The following is a 13,863-nucleotide window of genomic DNA, read 5'->3' as shown; positions in this document are numbered from 1 at the left end:
AGATGTTCAGGCTAGAAAACACTCAGTAAGTGACAGGAGCTGGGAGGTAATACTTTTGAGTAGACGGTTCCTTCTTTTTCTAAAGCTATGCAGGGCTGTGTCTAGCTAATGCTGGGCAGCAGATTTACCTGGGAAGCCTCTCTGTGCTGTATTGAGCTCCTTAGAGTAGCATCAGATACAAACCTATAAATATTTGGGGCCTGTGCTTTCTGAAAAACAAAGCTGGGGAAAAGGCATATTAGCTTGACTTGTAAGGTGCTAATGGCGTTACATATAGGGCATTTGCTGGGCCAGGGATATCTAATGATTCTAGGCATCTGAAAGTAAGTCCCTCTTGGTGGGATTTATTCTCCAGTAAGCATGTCTAGGATTGCAACCGCAGCCTACTAGGTCTTGGCTTCATGCAATAAAAATGATCTTAAATGGTGATTAGAACCTATGTTGGGTGATGCAACTGAATATGGGAGAGACCAACTTTAAGTGTCAGACTACATGTTAGTGCATGAGTTTATGAAATTCACATATCCTTTTATTGTGTCATGCATAGTAGTAATGTGTCCCTTTCCCTTTAGATGAAACTACTTACGAATACGAAAACGAACTTGGAATAACAGCGATAGCCTTATATGATTACCAGGCTGGTAAGCAACACATACTCTTAGTCCTGCAGTTCTGGTTTTTTTTTAAAAAAATTTTTTTGCATGGGGTTATATTGAGCATACACACACACACGCACAATATTCTTCAAAAAGCACTATCTCATACAATGCAGAACGTTTTCAGAGCTGTGTCATAAATTTTGCAGTTTTCTGAACACAGCGCACAAGCACAGGAATGGTAGGTGCGAAATTCAGTAGGTGAGAATATTGACTAAGTTTCTAACCCTCGCACCTGCTTTAAAGACAAGACAGAAGTACTGGTTTTGGGGGGACAGGAGGCGGGTGGGTGTGGAGGACTCCCTGGTCCTGAATGGGGTAACTGTGCCCCTGAAGGACCAGGTGTACAGCCTGGGAGTCATTTTGGACTCACAGCTGTCCACGGAGGTGGACGTCAATTCTGTGTCCAGGGCAGCTGTTTATCAGCTCCATCTGATATGCAGGCTGAGACCCTACCTGCCCACAGACTGTCTCACCAGAGTGGTGCATGCTCTGGTTATCTCTCGCTTGGACTACTGCAATGTGCTCTATGTGGGGCTACCTTTGAAGGTGACCCGGAAACTACAACTAATCCAGAATGCAGCAGCTAGACTGGTGACTGGGAGCGGCCCCTGAGACCACATAACACTGGTCTTGAAAGACCTACATTGGCTCCCAGTACGTTTCCGAGCACAATTCAAAGTGTTGGTGCTGACCTTTAAAGCCCTAAATGGCCTCGGTCCAGTATATCTGAAGGAGCGTCTCCACCCCCATCTTTGTTCCTGGACACTTGAGGTCCAGTGCCAAGGGCCTTCTGGCGGTTCCCTCACTGCAAGAAGCCAAGTTACAGGGAACCAGACAGAGGGCCTTCTCGGTAGTGGCACCCGCCCTGTGGAACGCCCTCCCACCAGATGTCAAAGAGAACAACAACTACCAGACTTTTAGAAGACATCTGAAGGCAGCCCTGTTTAGGGAAGCTTTTAATGTTTGATGGATTACTGTATTTTAATATTTTGTTGGAAGCCGCCCAGAGTGGCTGGGGAAGCCCAGCCAGATGGGCGGGGTATGAATAATTTATTATTATTAAGGTGTGTAGGCAACACCTGATGGTATCTCAGAAGCCAAGAAGGTAGGAATGAGGCTACATCTCACAGCTTTACTATATGGCAGAGAAGTATTTTCTGCTCAAATCACTTACTCTGATTGAGACCACTGAATTTCAGTTTGTGGTAATTCGTTACACCAAATAGTTGGCCACATAGCGCTCCAAAGCAGAATCCACATTGTCTTTTGGGGAAAGAGTTATTAGCTCCACCTCTAGGTTCAAAAATATATTTCCACATCTATGGCAGGAGTGAGTAGATGATAAAAATAACTGGTAACTCTCCCAGTTTTATGAAAGATTTTACGTAAGCCTTTTTGTTTCGCTCTTGGGATTTGGATTACCCTTCCTTCTGCAAGGCTTGTGTCACTCACCATACTGAGTATGCTGAGTATATTCCCCTGAGAATCCTGGCCAAACAGTCTCCCTTTTGCAATCTGCTTCAAAGGGATTTCCCTTTTGGTAAGCATTCCACTGCAGGATTGCCATGCTAGGTGATCTGGAAGACAAAGACCCCAGTGCCACAGCAGATCAGCAAAGGGCCTGGCAGAGTTCTCATGTGAATGTCAAACACACTTATTCATCATGCCTGACCATTAAAAAACAAGTATCCTATCTGGAAGTAGTCCTTGGTGATGGCATGATCTGGCACACACATGCCACGAACAATCTTCAATGGTTTCGATCTTGTTCTCGTGTACCACCTAGGCAAAAGAATCACACGTTTCTCATAGAATTAAGGTATTTCATATGGAAGTTTGGAATCTCGGGTGCAATCTAGAGTTGTGTTCCCATGTCTTGGGTGTAACCTATAGCCTGCAACACCAAAGACCCTTTCCCTCTTTATAACCATCAATGAGAACCCTGCTTGAACACAGATTAACTAATTGCAAATACTATTATTTAGTACCTTACCCGTTCCCCCACCCCACCCCCTTTTATATCTGTATGAGATACTAACTGGAGAGTTGCTTCTGCTCTTTCCACAGCTGGGGATGATGAAATTTCCTTTGATCCTGACGACATCATCACAAACATTGAAATGATCGATGATGGCTGGTGGAGGGGAGTGTGCAAAGGCAGATACGGGCTCTTCCCAGCTAATTATGTCGAGCTGAGGCAATAGGAAATAATGTCCTACCATTTATGCCTTAATACCGTGATCATTCGTCTGATTTATTACACTACAAATCATGTTCTTTTTCTTCCGGAGGATGGAGGGGGGTCTATACATATTCCTTTTATATTTAAGATATTTTGCCGATGCTTTTACAAATGTTTATGGGCTCAGAAATCGCTTAATATATTGTAACTCTCGCGTTCCCCACTTCAGCCTGTTGTCATAGGTTTTTAATGCGGTTTGAAAATGGGGGCTTTTCCTTTTGGCCAAATTGGTGATGGTGTTCCCGACAATTTCCAAGGCATTTTTAGCTCTTTCTGATGGCAACTGCATGTCTCATTTTGTAGCTGTTTGTGTGCTGAATTCCCAAGTAATTATGTCCAGCTGCTCTAGTACTCTGACCGTACTCTCAGCTACTCATTGTCAGCTTCCCAGATCTCAGGCGTGCAAGTTTATATATCATATTTCCATATATAGGGAACAGAGCAGGAGGACCTGAGAGGAGTTGCAGTTGATGGCAATTGCTCCATAGGAAAAACCTTTTTATATTGATAATAGGAAGGATCCAGTGCAGATACATTTTAAAAAATATTTTCTTGAGGACTGCAATCCAGTGGAAAGTTCCCTTGTGCAGCCACCATTCATTCAGTCCACAAGAGGGTTGATGCCATTGCCATAAGCATTTGTTGTCTTGTGTTCTCCTCCAGTGGAAGCCTCCCAATATATTGGCAAAAGAAAACCCTGTTTTGCTTCTTCTCCGTGCCCAGAACACTGTGAGATTTTTTGGTCCTTAGAGACTTGCCAAGAAGTGACCGTTGTCATTGTCTTGCAAATAACACCCATCTGTTGCATGCAGTTCATAACACGGCTGCCTTGAAGGTTAAAATGAGGCAATAGGTATATACATACATACTGGATTTTTATGATTTGGAAGTGGGAGAAGCCTGGCTGTGTGGTAAGCTGGTTATGCAACCATATTTCACTCAAGGAATGTTAATAAGAGGAGCTTAAAACCTTGCAGATAATCTCTACTAAGCAATGTGTAGAAAACTACCACCTTTTTTTTATAAGTTCAGCTGAAACTGCCAGTAATACAAATCAGTAAAAGTGTGTCTGCCTCTTGCCAAACGTTAAGCTGAAGTTCTTGCTACTACTTCAATGGGACAAGTCAAATATTGGGTTAGTCACTAATTTTGATCACATGAGCATCCCTACCAAAGACGTGTTCAGTGTGTGTGTCCTGTCCATTTCTACTTGACTGGAGGAATTCAGGGAGGAACTGATTGAGCAAGAAAAAGTGAAAAAGTCTCGTAAGTAAGCCCAGTGGAATATTAAAACAATATTTATGTAAAATGGCAGTGTACAGTGTATCTAGGAAGGCGGCCTTGGGGGTGGGATCGTGAGGGGGGGGTGGAATTAACTAGTTGGGACAATCTTTAAGAAGAATGTCACTTTTACTTGATGTTTCCTTTCCCACTGGTTTCTATTTGTCTCCTGATTGCATTAATAGTATTACATTGGGTTGGGCCGGATTTTATATGCAGTTAATCTTACCAAGTTTTGCATAGGACACCTCATAGGGTACATTATTCCTTTTTTCCTTTTTTGTAAATTAAATATTCAAATAAAATTTTGGAACCATCTGCAGAGCCTGTTTGTGTGTGTGTTTTAAAGGCTTTCTCACATACTGAGCTAGTTTTAAAAAACACACAAAACTATCTCAGAGTATGTGAGAAAGCCTTGGTCACTCCAGCTCTCAATGAGGCATCCACAACCTTTGGTAAGCCACATGGACAGCCCAATTCTAGCAGATTTCACCATCCAGGAAGGACTCTTAAGGTCAAAGGAGCACACAGTAGACCTTACACCTTTGAGCACATTGTCTGCATCTTTGGGTACAACATAATCAATGTGCTAATTCCACCCATCTCTAGCTCTGTATTCACTAGGGCAACTAAATTGACCTGGATATGAACTGCTTTCTCTGCAAAATATGTAGCTAATACATCATAGTGGGCTCAGTGTTAGCCAGCAGAGCTTTTTAAGATGGCAAGTGGCCTTGGTGTAGACATGGGGAAAGTGAAGGGGACTGGTCTAAATCACTGAGCCTCTTGGTCTTGCTGATTGGCATGTCGGCAGTTCGAATCCACGCGACGGAGTGAGCTCCCATTGCTCTGTCCCAGCTTCTGCTAACCTAGCAGTTCAAAAGCACACCAGTTTAAGTAGATAAGTAGGTACCGCTGCAGCGGGAAGGTAAACAGCATTTCCATGTGCTCTGGTTTCCAGCACGGTATTCCATTGCACTAGAAGCGGTTTAGTCATGCTGGCCACATGACCCAGAAAGCTGTCTGTGGACAAACGCCAGCTCCCTTGGCCTGAAAGCGAGATGAGCGTCACAACCCCATGGTCGCCTTTGACCAGACTTGACCGTCCTTTACCTTTACCTTACCTAAATGGAGAAGCAGGCCCTAGAGCCCTCAAGGGCTGAACAAACTGACCAGTTGGTGTGATACCCCCTCCAATCTATAACTCTGGTACACTTGTCAGGGGGCTAGGATTGACGGAATTGATGATACGACTAGGACACACACACACACACACACACTCATGTTATGTAATTTATGAAATGGTTCACAACTGGTATATATGGAAGATTTGTGCTTGGCTTAAAGTCAAGTCATTTTCAAGACCCCCTGTGTAAATATATTTTAAAGGTATATACTTTTTTGTGGGGTGGGTGAAGGCAGTATAGCTGTAAATACATTTCATTCTACCTGATGAAGCTTCCTATGTTGCTTCTGTGAGAAACCTGGGGTCCATTTTGCCTATTTGGGAGAATTCCTCATCTCTGTCAGATTTAATGATAGCGGGAGGAAAAAGAGAGAAAATAAATAATTTGGAAACCAGCGGGGTAGCTTACAGACAGCTTGATCAATGTGAATCACCCACCAACAACATGATTGTGTTTGTGTCCTCTGATTATTGTATTGAAAAAGCTTGCTCTATTTTTTGAAAGTCTGTGGTATATTACTGATAGTTGGCGGCAGCTGCTGTGCAGAATAAACCCATTACATACAATGCTCCCTTGTTGCCTCTGTCATAGTTCTGCCTGGACAGGAAGCTTTTTAAAGCCAAGAATGACACATTTAACATGCAAAGTCACCTTTTCAAGCTCTGGCTCCTACTCTCTGCTGCAAAGCAGCCATGGCTGAGGGCAGTTTTTGCAACAAACAGGATGGGCCCCTAACCAGTTACTTTTGCCCTAGCCAGCATTCCAGCTAGTGAGTTTGCTGTAGAAAAGGAACGGCTGTAATTATGATCTCTTGGGACATGATGGTGGTATTTTTGAGGATAGGCATCTTTACAATTACAGGTTCCTCTTCTTACCTTTAAAATGTACAAACACATAGTATCTTCTGAAGATTGCAGAAGCCTGAAACTTGAAAGGATAGTCAGTGAAAACAGCCAGACCCTGTAAAACCTAGCTGATAGAAGAAAGTGCTATGAAGACATAAATCTCATATTGTAGCAGGCTGAGATCCCAAAAATGTGGCTTCACTAGTAAAGACCCTGGAATTTTTAACTGTTTCAACACAAACTTGCTTTTATTTGCTAGCACTGCCAATAAAATAAAGACTCTCTGGGGGAAAGGTTTTTGTTACATTCTGTGTTAAGAGTGAATACAACTCCCTCTGCTGTTTGTGTTCTTCCAGTACAGCCACTAACTCGGTCTGACCCACCCTCCTTTACAGATTAACAGAATAAAATCCTGAAGGTTTCAATAGCCTGCGAAGAAAAACAGAGCGCAATCTTGGCTGTGGTGCTCAACACTGGGAGTAACCTAGCATAATTTTTTTTTCTTGAGAGAGTCCAGCCAATCTTAAGGCATTTCTGTGCTGCATTTTATAAAGCCCCTCTTTAAGCTGCTACTTTATTTTTAGCTTGCACAGATGGCAAGATTTAAGGAGATGGTGAAGAATGTTCTTGCATCCAATTTATTTTATATAAAGCCTTGAGGCTGAGGAGAATTGTTAAGGGGTGGGGGTTGGGGAATCCATTACCCAATGTGTTTAATTTTCAAATGTGGTTTGGAACTGGGAAGAAATGAATCATGGTTTGGAGACCGCTTGCACCTACCTCAGTGGTGGGTTTGCACATCTTGCTCCTCCATTCTTTCCTTTCCCTTGCAGAGTCTTCCTTTTCCCTCCAGGAAAAATAAGAAATTTCAGATTTCAGAAGTGAAACCCTTGAGGCTGGTCAGCAGGAGACTGGGCTGCAACGAATGCTTCCCAAGCCAACCATTTCTGCTTCAGATGTTTCTGTTTCAGTGGATAGAAGTAATTACTCCCTGTTAAAGCAGGCTCATATTCAAAGCCATTTTGTTTCACTTAGAAAAACTAAACTAATTCAATAAATAGACACATTAAGCAAATTGGATTTTAACATGAAAGTTACTAATGAACAGTGTAAACAGGGCTAGCGGAAGAGAAGGGAAGTCCATAGTTGGCACCACTACCTTCCCAAGCAGAAACATGAGCTTCCATAATGTGATTATGTTGGCCTCTTTTAAAATCAATGATAGCAAATGATTAGCGGATTTCAGTTATGCTTTTAACCAGTTGAGTAAATAATTTATAAACAGCACTGCTGGATGAAAATTGGTTAAAGTGCTTTTGAATTGTCTAAATCAACAGTTATGTGACCAGTGACTTCTCAGCAGATGGTTTTAAGATGATTTAATATGACGAGTGAATTATAGTGCAATCCAATGCTTCCATTGCATGGTCCGGAGGGCTTTAGGATCTGCTCTAAGTCTCCAGGGATGGAGTATTTTGGATGTGCTATAGCCAGAGACTCTGCTGATGGATTGCCAAAGGGCTGCAAGGCCAACACACCCCACAAATAAAAGGGTAACAAATCTGTTACTACTCCTGTGCAGAATGATGTAGTCAGATAGCATGAGGTGGAAGGGGAATGTGGGCTGCAATATTTGTTTGGGCAATGATCAGCAGGTCCAGGCAAATCAGAAAGGAAAGGTGTGGCTGGATAGAATCACAGAATCATAGAAATACAGAGTTGGAAGGGACCTTGAGGGCCATCTTGTCTAACTTCCTGCAGTGCAGGAGTCATAGGACAGAAACTACATAAGAACATAAGAACCCCCCTGCTACATCAGGCCAAAGGCCCATCTAATCCAGCTTCCTGCTCTTCCAGCAGCCAGCCAGAAGACCACGCCCAGCAGCATTCTCCCCAGTTGTAATTCCTAGCAATTCGTATTTAGAGGCCTATCGCCTCTGGTAGTGGGAGCAGGACACAGGCATCAAGGCGAGTAGCTAGAATGATGCTTAAAAGCCAACCTGGGGGATATGAGAACCAGGCCATCAGTGCTCTCTTTGCTCTAGCACCTCCCAGCCTTTTCTTAGTGGGAAATCATAGCCAGGCTTTGCACCTGGGATCTCCTGCAAGCAGAACACATGTTGTTTCAAAGCAGCAGGGTTGGTTGTGCAGCTCTTTTGGTCCATATACAGCTGTGGGAAGGTATTCTCCCATGGTGCATCCTTCCCTGAGCTGCTGGGTCTCATCTATCCTACCTCACTGTGGTGGTTTTTGTTTGCTTTTTTTGAGGATACAATGGATGAGGGAGAACCGTGTATGCAGCCTTGCGCTCTCTGGAGGAAAGACAGGAGATCGGTGTAGCAAATAAACAAACAACTGGCATGGCTGCTGGGGGAGCAGCTGGTGTTGCTACATACTCTGTGGTTTGGTGTGCTGCCAATTCCTTCTCAGGTAACTGGAAGCATTGTAAACTTGCAAGGCAGGCTCATTGGCTACCCAGAACACCAACAAACTGTCAGGCTTACAGCTCAGATTAATTTTGTTCATGAATGGGATAAGTGAAGGGAACTCATTGTAAATTACAGTGTAATGGGTTCCAGTCCAATCTCCTTGTATAATTAGAGCAGAATAAAAATAACCCAGCATGTTTTCAGGTGTGTTTTGAAATGCTCAGACCAGTAGTTCCTGGAAAGGACAAGGATGGCACTTCATAGACTTTCTTCCACTTTCCCCTACAATTTGTACTTTGATGGAACAAATTGCTGTAGCGATGGGACTCATCTGCCCCATTGTCAGTCAAATCCTCACTAATGGATTGTGGCCTCTTTAGCTATTGCTTCTAGCATTAGCTGCAATTCATTTTGTTGTTTTTATTAAAGGTTGAGTGCTTTTGCCTGATTCTATACAGGCATTTAATTTCAGGAGGCTTGGGCACATCTAAATCCGTATAGGGTTAGTTTGATTATATGTAAGATTATGTACTGTAGTGGGACGCGGGTGGCGCTGTGGGTAAAACCTCAGTGCCTAGGACTTGCCGATCGCATTGTCGGCGGTTCGAATCCCCGCGGCGGGGTGAGCTCCCGTTGTTCGGTCCCAGCGCCTGCCCACCTAGCAGTTTGAAAGCACCCCCGGGTGCAAGTAGATAAATAGGGACCGCTTACCAGCGGGAAGGTAAACGGCGTTCCGTGTGCTGCGCTGGCTCGCCAGATGCAGCTTCGTCACACTGGCCACGTGACCCGGAAGTGTCTCCGGACAGCGCTGGCCCCCGGCCTCTTGAGTGAGATGGGCGCACAACCCTAGAGTCTGGCAAGACTGGCCCGTACGGGCAGGGGTACCTTTACCTTTACCTTATGTACTGTAGTAGTTCTTGTTTGGGAATCACAATTCTGGAACATTGTTTCTGCTCCTGCTAGTCTAATGCGTGAGATCCAGGAGAGCAAATGTGCTTATAAAGGTAAAGGTAAAGGTACCCCTGCCCGTACGGGCCAGTCGTGTCCGACTCTAGGGTTGTGCGCCCATCTCACTTAAGAGGCCGGGGGCCAGCACTGTCGGGAGACACTTCCGGGTCACGTGCCCAGCGTGACGAAGCTGCTCTGGCGAGCCGGCACCAGCGCAGCACACGGAAACACCGTTTACCTTCCCGCTATAAAGCGGTACCTATTTATCTACTTGCACTTAATTGTGCTTTCGAACTGCTAGGTGGGCAGGAGCTGGGACCGAAGACGGGAGCTCACCCCGCCGCGGGGATTCGAACCGCCGACCATACGATCGGCAGGTCCTAGGCACTGAGGTTTTACCCTCAGTGCCACCCGCGTCCCAAATGTGCTTATACATGCAAATAAATATAGAAGAAGAAGAAGAGTTTGGATTTGATATCCTGCCTTTCACTCCCTTTAAGGAGTCTCAAAGCGGCTAACATTCTCCTTTCCCTTCCTCCCCCACAACAAACACCCTGTGAGGTGAGTGGGGCTGAGAGACTTCAAAGAAGTGTGACTGGCCCAAGGTCACCCAGCAGCTGCATGTGGAGGAGCGGAGACTCGAACCTGGTTTCCCAGATTATGAGACTACCGCTCTTAACCACTACACCACACTGGCTCTCTCATGGGTAGGCAAACTAAGGCCCGGGGGCAAGATCTGGCCCAATCGCCTTCTAAGTCCGGCTCGCGGACAGTCTGGGAATCAGCATGTTTTTACATGAGTAGAATGTGTCCTTTTATTTAAAATGCACCTCTGGGTTATTTGTGGGGCCTGCCTGGTGTTTTTACATGAGTAGAATGTGCTTTTATCTAAAATGCATCTCTGGGTTATTTGTGGGGCATAGGAATTCATTCACCCCCCCCTCAAAATATAGTGTGATCCCCCACAAGGTAGGAGGGACAGTGGACCTTGGACAGAAGGAGGGCCCTGCTGAAAAAGTTTGCTGACTCCTGGCTATGCACACCTATAAAATACACACAAGCAGAAAGAAACAGACTTTGCAGCATAAGCATATCCCAACATTACAGATATACAGTGGTGCCCCGCAAGACGAATGCCTCGCAAGACGGAAAACCCGCTAGACGAAAGGGTTTTCCGTTGCGGAGGCGCTTCGCAAGACGAAGTTCCCTATGGGCTTGCTTCGCAAGACGAAAACGTCTTGCGAGTCTCGCCATTTTTTTCCTGCTTCCCCCCCTTTTCAAAGCGGCTAAGCTGTTAATAGCCTTTTAACAGCTTAGCCGCTAAGCCCGCTAAGCCGCTAATAGCGCTAAATCGCTAATAGCGCTAATCCGCTTCGCAAGACGAAAAAACCGCTAGAAGAAAAGAATCGCGGAACGGATTCTTTTCGTCTTGCGAGGCACCACTGTATGCAAATGTGCTGTTCCAGATAGGGCTATGTGCTCCTTGAAGCAGTTTGCTATAAGTGTAACTGTTCAGTGGAAAAGGAACTGCATGTTCAAATACACGCTATGTACACATTTGACTTATTGTTTAAATTTAAACTAATATTCCATTAGTGTTTATTATGATTCTATATTATAAAATACAAGTGATACTAAGTATAATGTCCTAGTCAAAACAACAAAAACAAAACAAAGCAAAACAAAACAAAACAACTACCACCCCTGGTTTAATTTGTAATTAATTTTTATAATGAAATGTTTTAAAAAATGTTGGATTATTTGATTGTTGTTAGCCGCCCTGAGCCCGGCTTCGGCTGGGGAGGGCGGGATATAAATAAAATTTATTATTATTATTATTATTATTATTATTATTATTATTATTATTACTCTCAGCCTAAGCAACCTCACAATATTTGTGAAGGGGGGCCTGTGGAGAGGAGAGAAAATGTATACCACCTTGAGCTTCTTGGAAGAAAGGCAGGATACAATAAATGAAATAAACAAATCAAAATGACCAGAAGGGTCGCCACTAAGAATCTCATTAGTTTTTTTTCATCCACTCTTTCTTAATCTTTAGGAAAAAGCAACATGTTCTGCTCACCACCAGAAGAAGATTCCCCCTCTTTTCTATGTCCCCCCCTCCATTGAAAACGGGCAAGGTATCAAATGCACTGCTGTCTTTGTCCATGGACCAGCATGAGTTTGATCAAACTGTGGAAGGCGGTGGAAGACAGGAGTGCCTGGTGTGCTCTGGTCCACAGGGTCATGAAGAGTCGGACACAACTAAACGACTAAACAACAAATGCTCACATAGGTTGGGGAAAATGTTCCTAGCATTTCAAACCTAAAGAAAGCATGGCATCTGAAATATAAGCCATTTGTTATGATATCTGAATACTGGATTAATGGATCTGATCCTGAGGAAGTGGGCATGTGGAGTGTTATAAAGATACGCATTCTTACCTAAGCCAAGCCACCTTTTCTACATTCTGTGTCTGACAAACAACAATGACCCTGCTCAGAAGTTTTTAAAGGCTATTTTGCTTTGAACCATAGACTCTCAAGCTGTTTCAAAATCAGTTTGCTATGCACCCATGCTCTATAGCAAGCTGGTTTTGAAACTCCCTTCAAAGTAAAGTATCAAACATTGGGCTAGAGTATTACAATCCCCTTGCATAATTACCCTGAGCAGTACCTAGATCCCACTGAGTATTCCCCATTTCCAACTGAAAAATCCATCTACCATGATGCTCCTAGGCAACCTTCTGGAAAATTATATTTCCACAAACAAAATGGCCTCCCTACTGCATACCAACTTACTACAATGGAGACAAAAATTAAATGAGACTTTCATCCCTTCTCTTTCACAACATAAAACAGGAAATGTCACACACACACATACACAATCCTATGCACAGCTTGTTCTCTTAAAAAATATACCCAAATCAGTAGGCTCCCAACTGCATCTTGCTCTAAATATGTCACATCTACTTATTTAAATAGGAGATTCTTAAACACATGCTGGGACCTTACCACTGAAACCAATTAGAGTTAAATTGCAAACTTATTAGTCTCTGGGACAGCATCCCATGGGGCCATAGGACACTGTGGATTTCTCCCTCCGTGGATGGAAAGCCCTGAGTTGAGCAGAAGCCATGCCCCAGAGATCTCCTCCAGCTCTTGCAACTGTCCCTCCACTATCACTAGTACTCTGACAATGGAGAGGGCAAAATGAATGCATTACTGGAGTGGGTAAGGGAAGGCTTTTAATCTGCTCCTTCCTTTTCCCAAGCACACCCCCAGAAGAGAGGGGCCCTGGAACAGGTTTACTTCGTTTCCCATCCATTGGGAGCAATACAAAAACTGTAAACAACAACACGGAAACCACAAAGCTGATGGAAGGGAAAAAAGAAAAAATGTGGACCTACCTTCTGCTCTCTTGCCACAAGCTCACCTGGGCTTTGGACTGGGTGATTTGTCTGCCTTTAAGTCTCCCCCCTTTTCGATAGCTCTGTAACTTGCATATGTATTTATTTAAAAGACGCACCTGTTGCCTTTTAGGGCACTATTCTCCAAACCTACTTCAATGCTATATTGAAATACAAAAGTTTAAAATATATATGTTCAAATAATAGGTTAGTAAAATAAATGTGGTTTTTATTTTTTAAAAACCAGATTCCTTTATAATTTATCGTTTGATAACTTTATATAAATTGTTCCCTGACTTGTCAAACAACTGCCACTAGGAGTCAGCGTATCTATCTGTAAAGAGCTTGAGTTTGATACGTAACAGCGATGTGTACACTGTTAAATTAAGATCTGCATAAAAGTACAGAAATTATATCCCTACGTACTGAACAGATGTTGTACATATTTGTTATTGGGAAACAACTGAAACACAATTTTATTTGAATTCTTTATTTCATTTTGGTGACTCATCAAGTCACAGCTTTATTAGAGAGGGCTGCAAAATAATGTTTTGATTCCCCCCCCCCCAACATTTAGCAATTTAATTTTTTGTTAAGCTGTGCACTGATGGACTTCTTGATCCAGAATACAAGGCACTGTAACTACAATACATGGATGTTGAAATGGTATTTCTCATCAAAAGATCAACAGTTTGTAACATGATTTGTACAAGTCAGGTTCAAAGTGTCCGAGGCCCGCACTTCATCCTTGCATTTACTGCGTTGTGATGTACAATTTCAGTATACAACTCATGGTCAGTGCTGGTACTGTTCTTGAGTATTATCCTGTTGATGCAAGTCTTCACTCTGTGCTGTAAGGTGG

General features: G+C 43.5%; 1 protein-coding gene across 3 annotated transcripts in view; it reads left to right on the top strand.

Annotated features, from left to right (window-relative positions):
* CTTN (cortactin) overlaps positions 1-4,500 on the top strand; it is a 29,207-nt gene extending 24,707 nt beyond the window's left edge. For all 3 annotated transcript variants that reach the window (XM_028728486.2, XM_028728480.2, XM_028728474.2), the window contains 2 exons: positions 573-641; positions 2,727-4,500. In XM_028728486.2, the coding sequence (XP_028584319.2) occupies positions 573-641; positions 2,727-2,863 (206 nt within the window). In that variant the 3' untranslated portion in view covers positions 2,864-4,500. The remainder of the gene's footprint in view (positions 1-572; positions 642-2,726) is intronic.
* Positions 4,501-13,863: the final 9,363 nt, after the last annotated feature.

This window comes from Podarcis muralis, chromosome 1 (genome assembly GCF_964188315.1).
Source record: "Podarcis muralis chromosome 1, rPodMur119.hap1.1, whole genome shotgun sequence".
NCBI classification, from domain to species: domain Eukaryota; kingdom Metazoa; phylum Chordata; class Lepidosauria; order Squamata; family Lacertidae; genus Podarcis; species Podarcis muralis.
The sequence above is the reverse complement of the archived record's forward strand: the minus strand, read 5'-3'. Positions and strand labels throughout refer to the sequence as shown.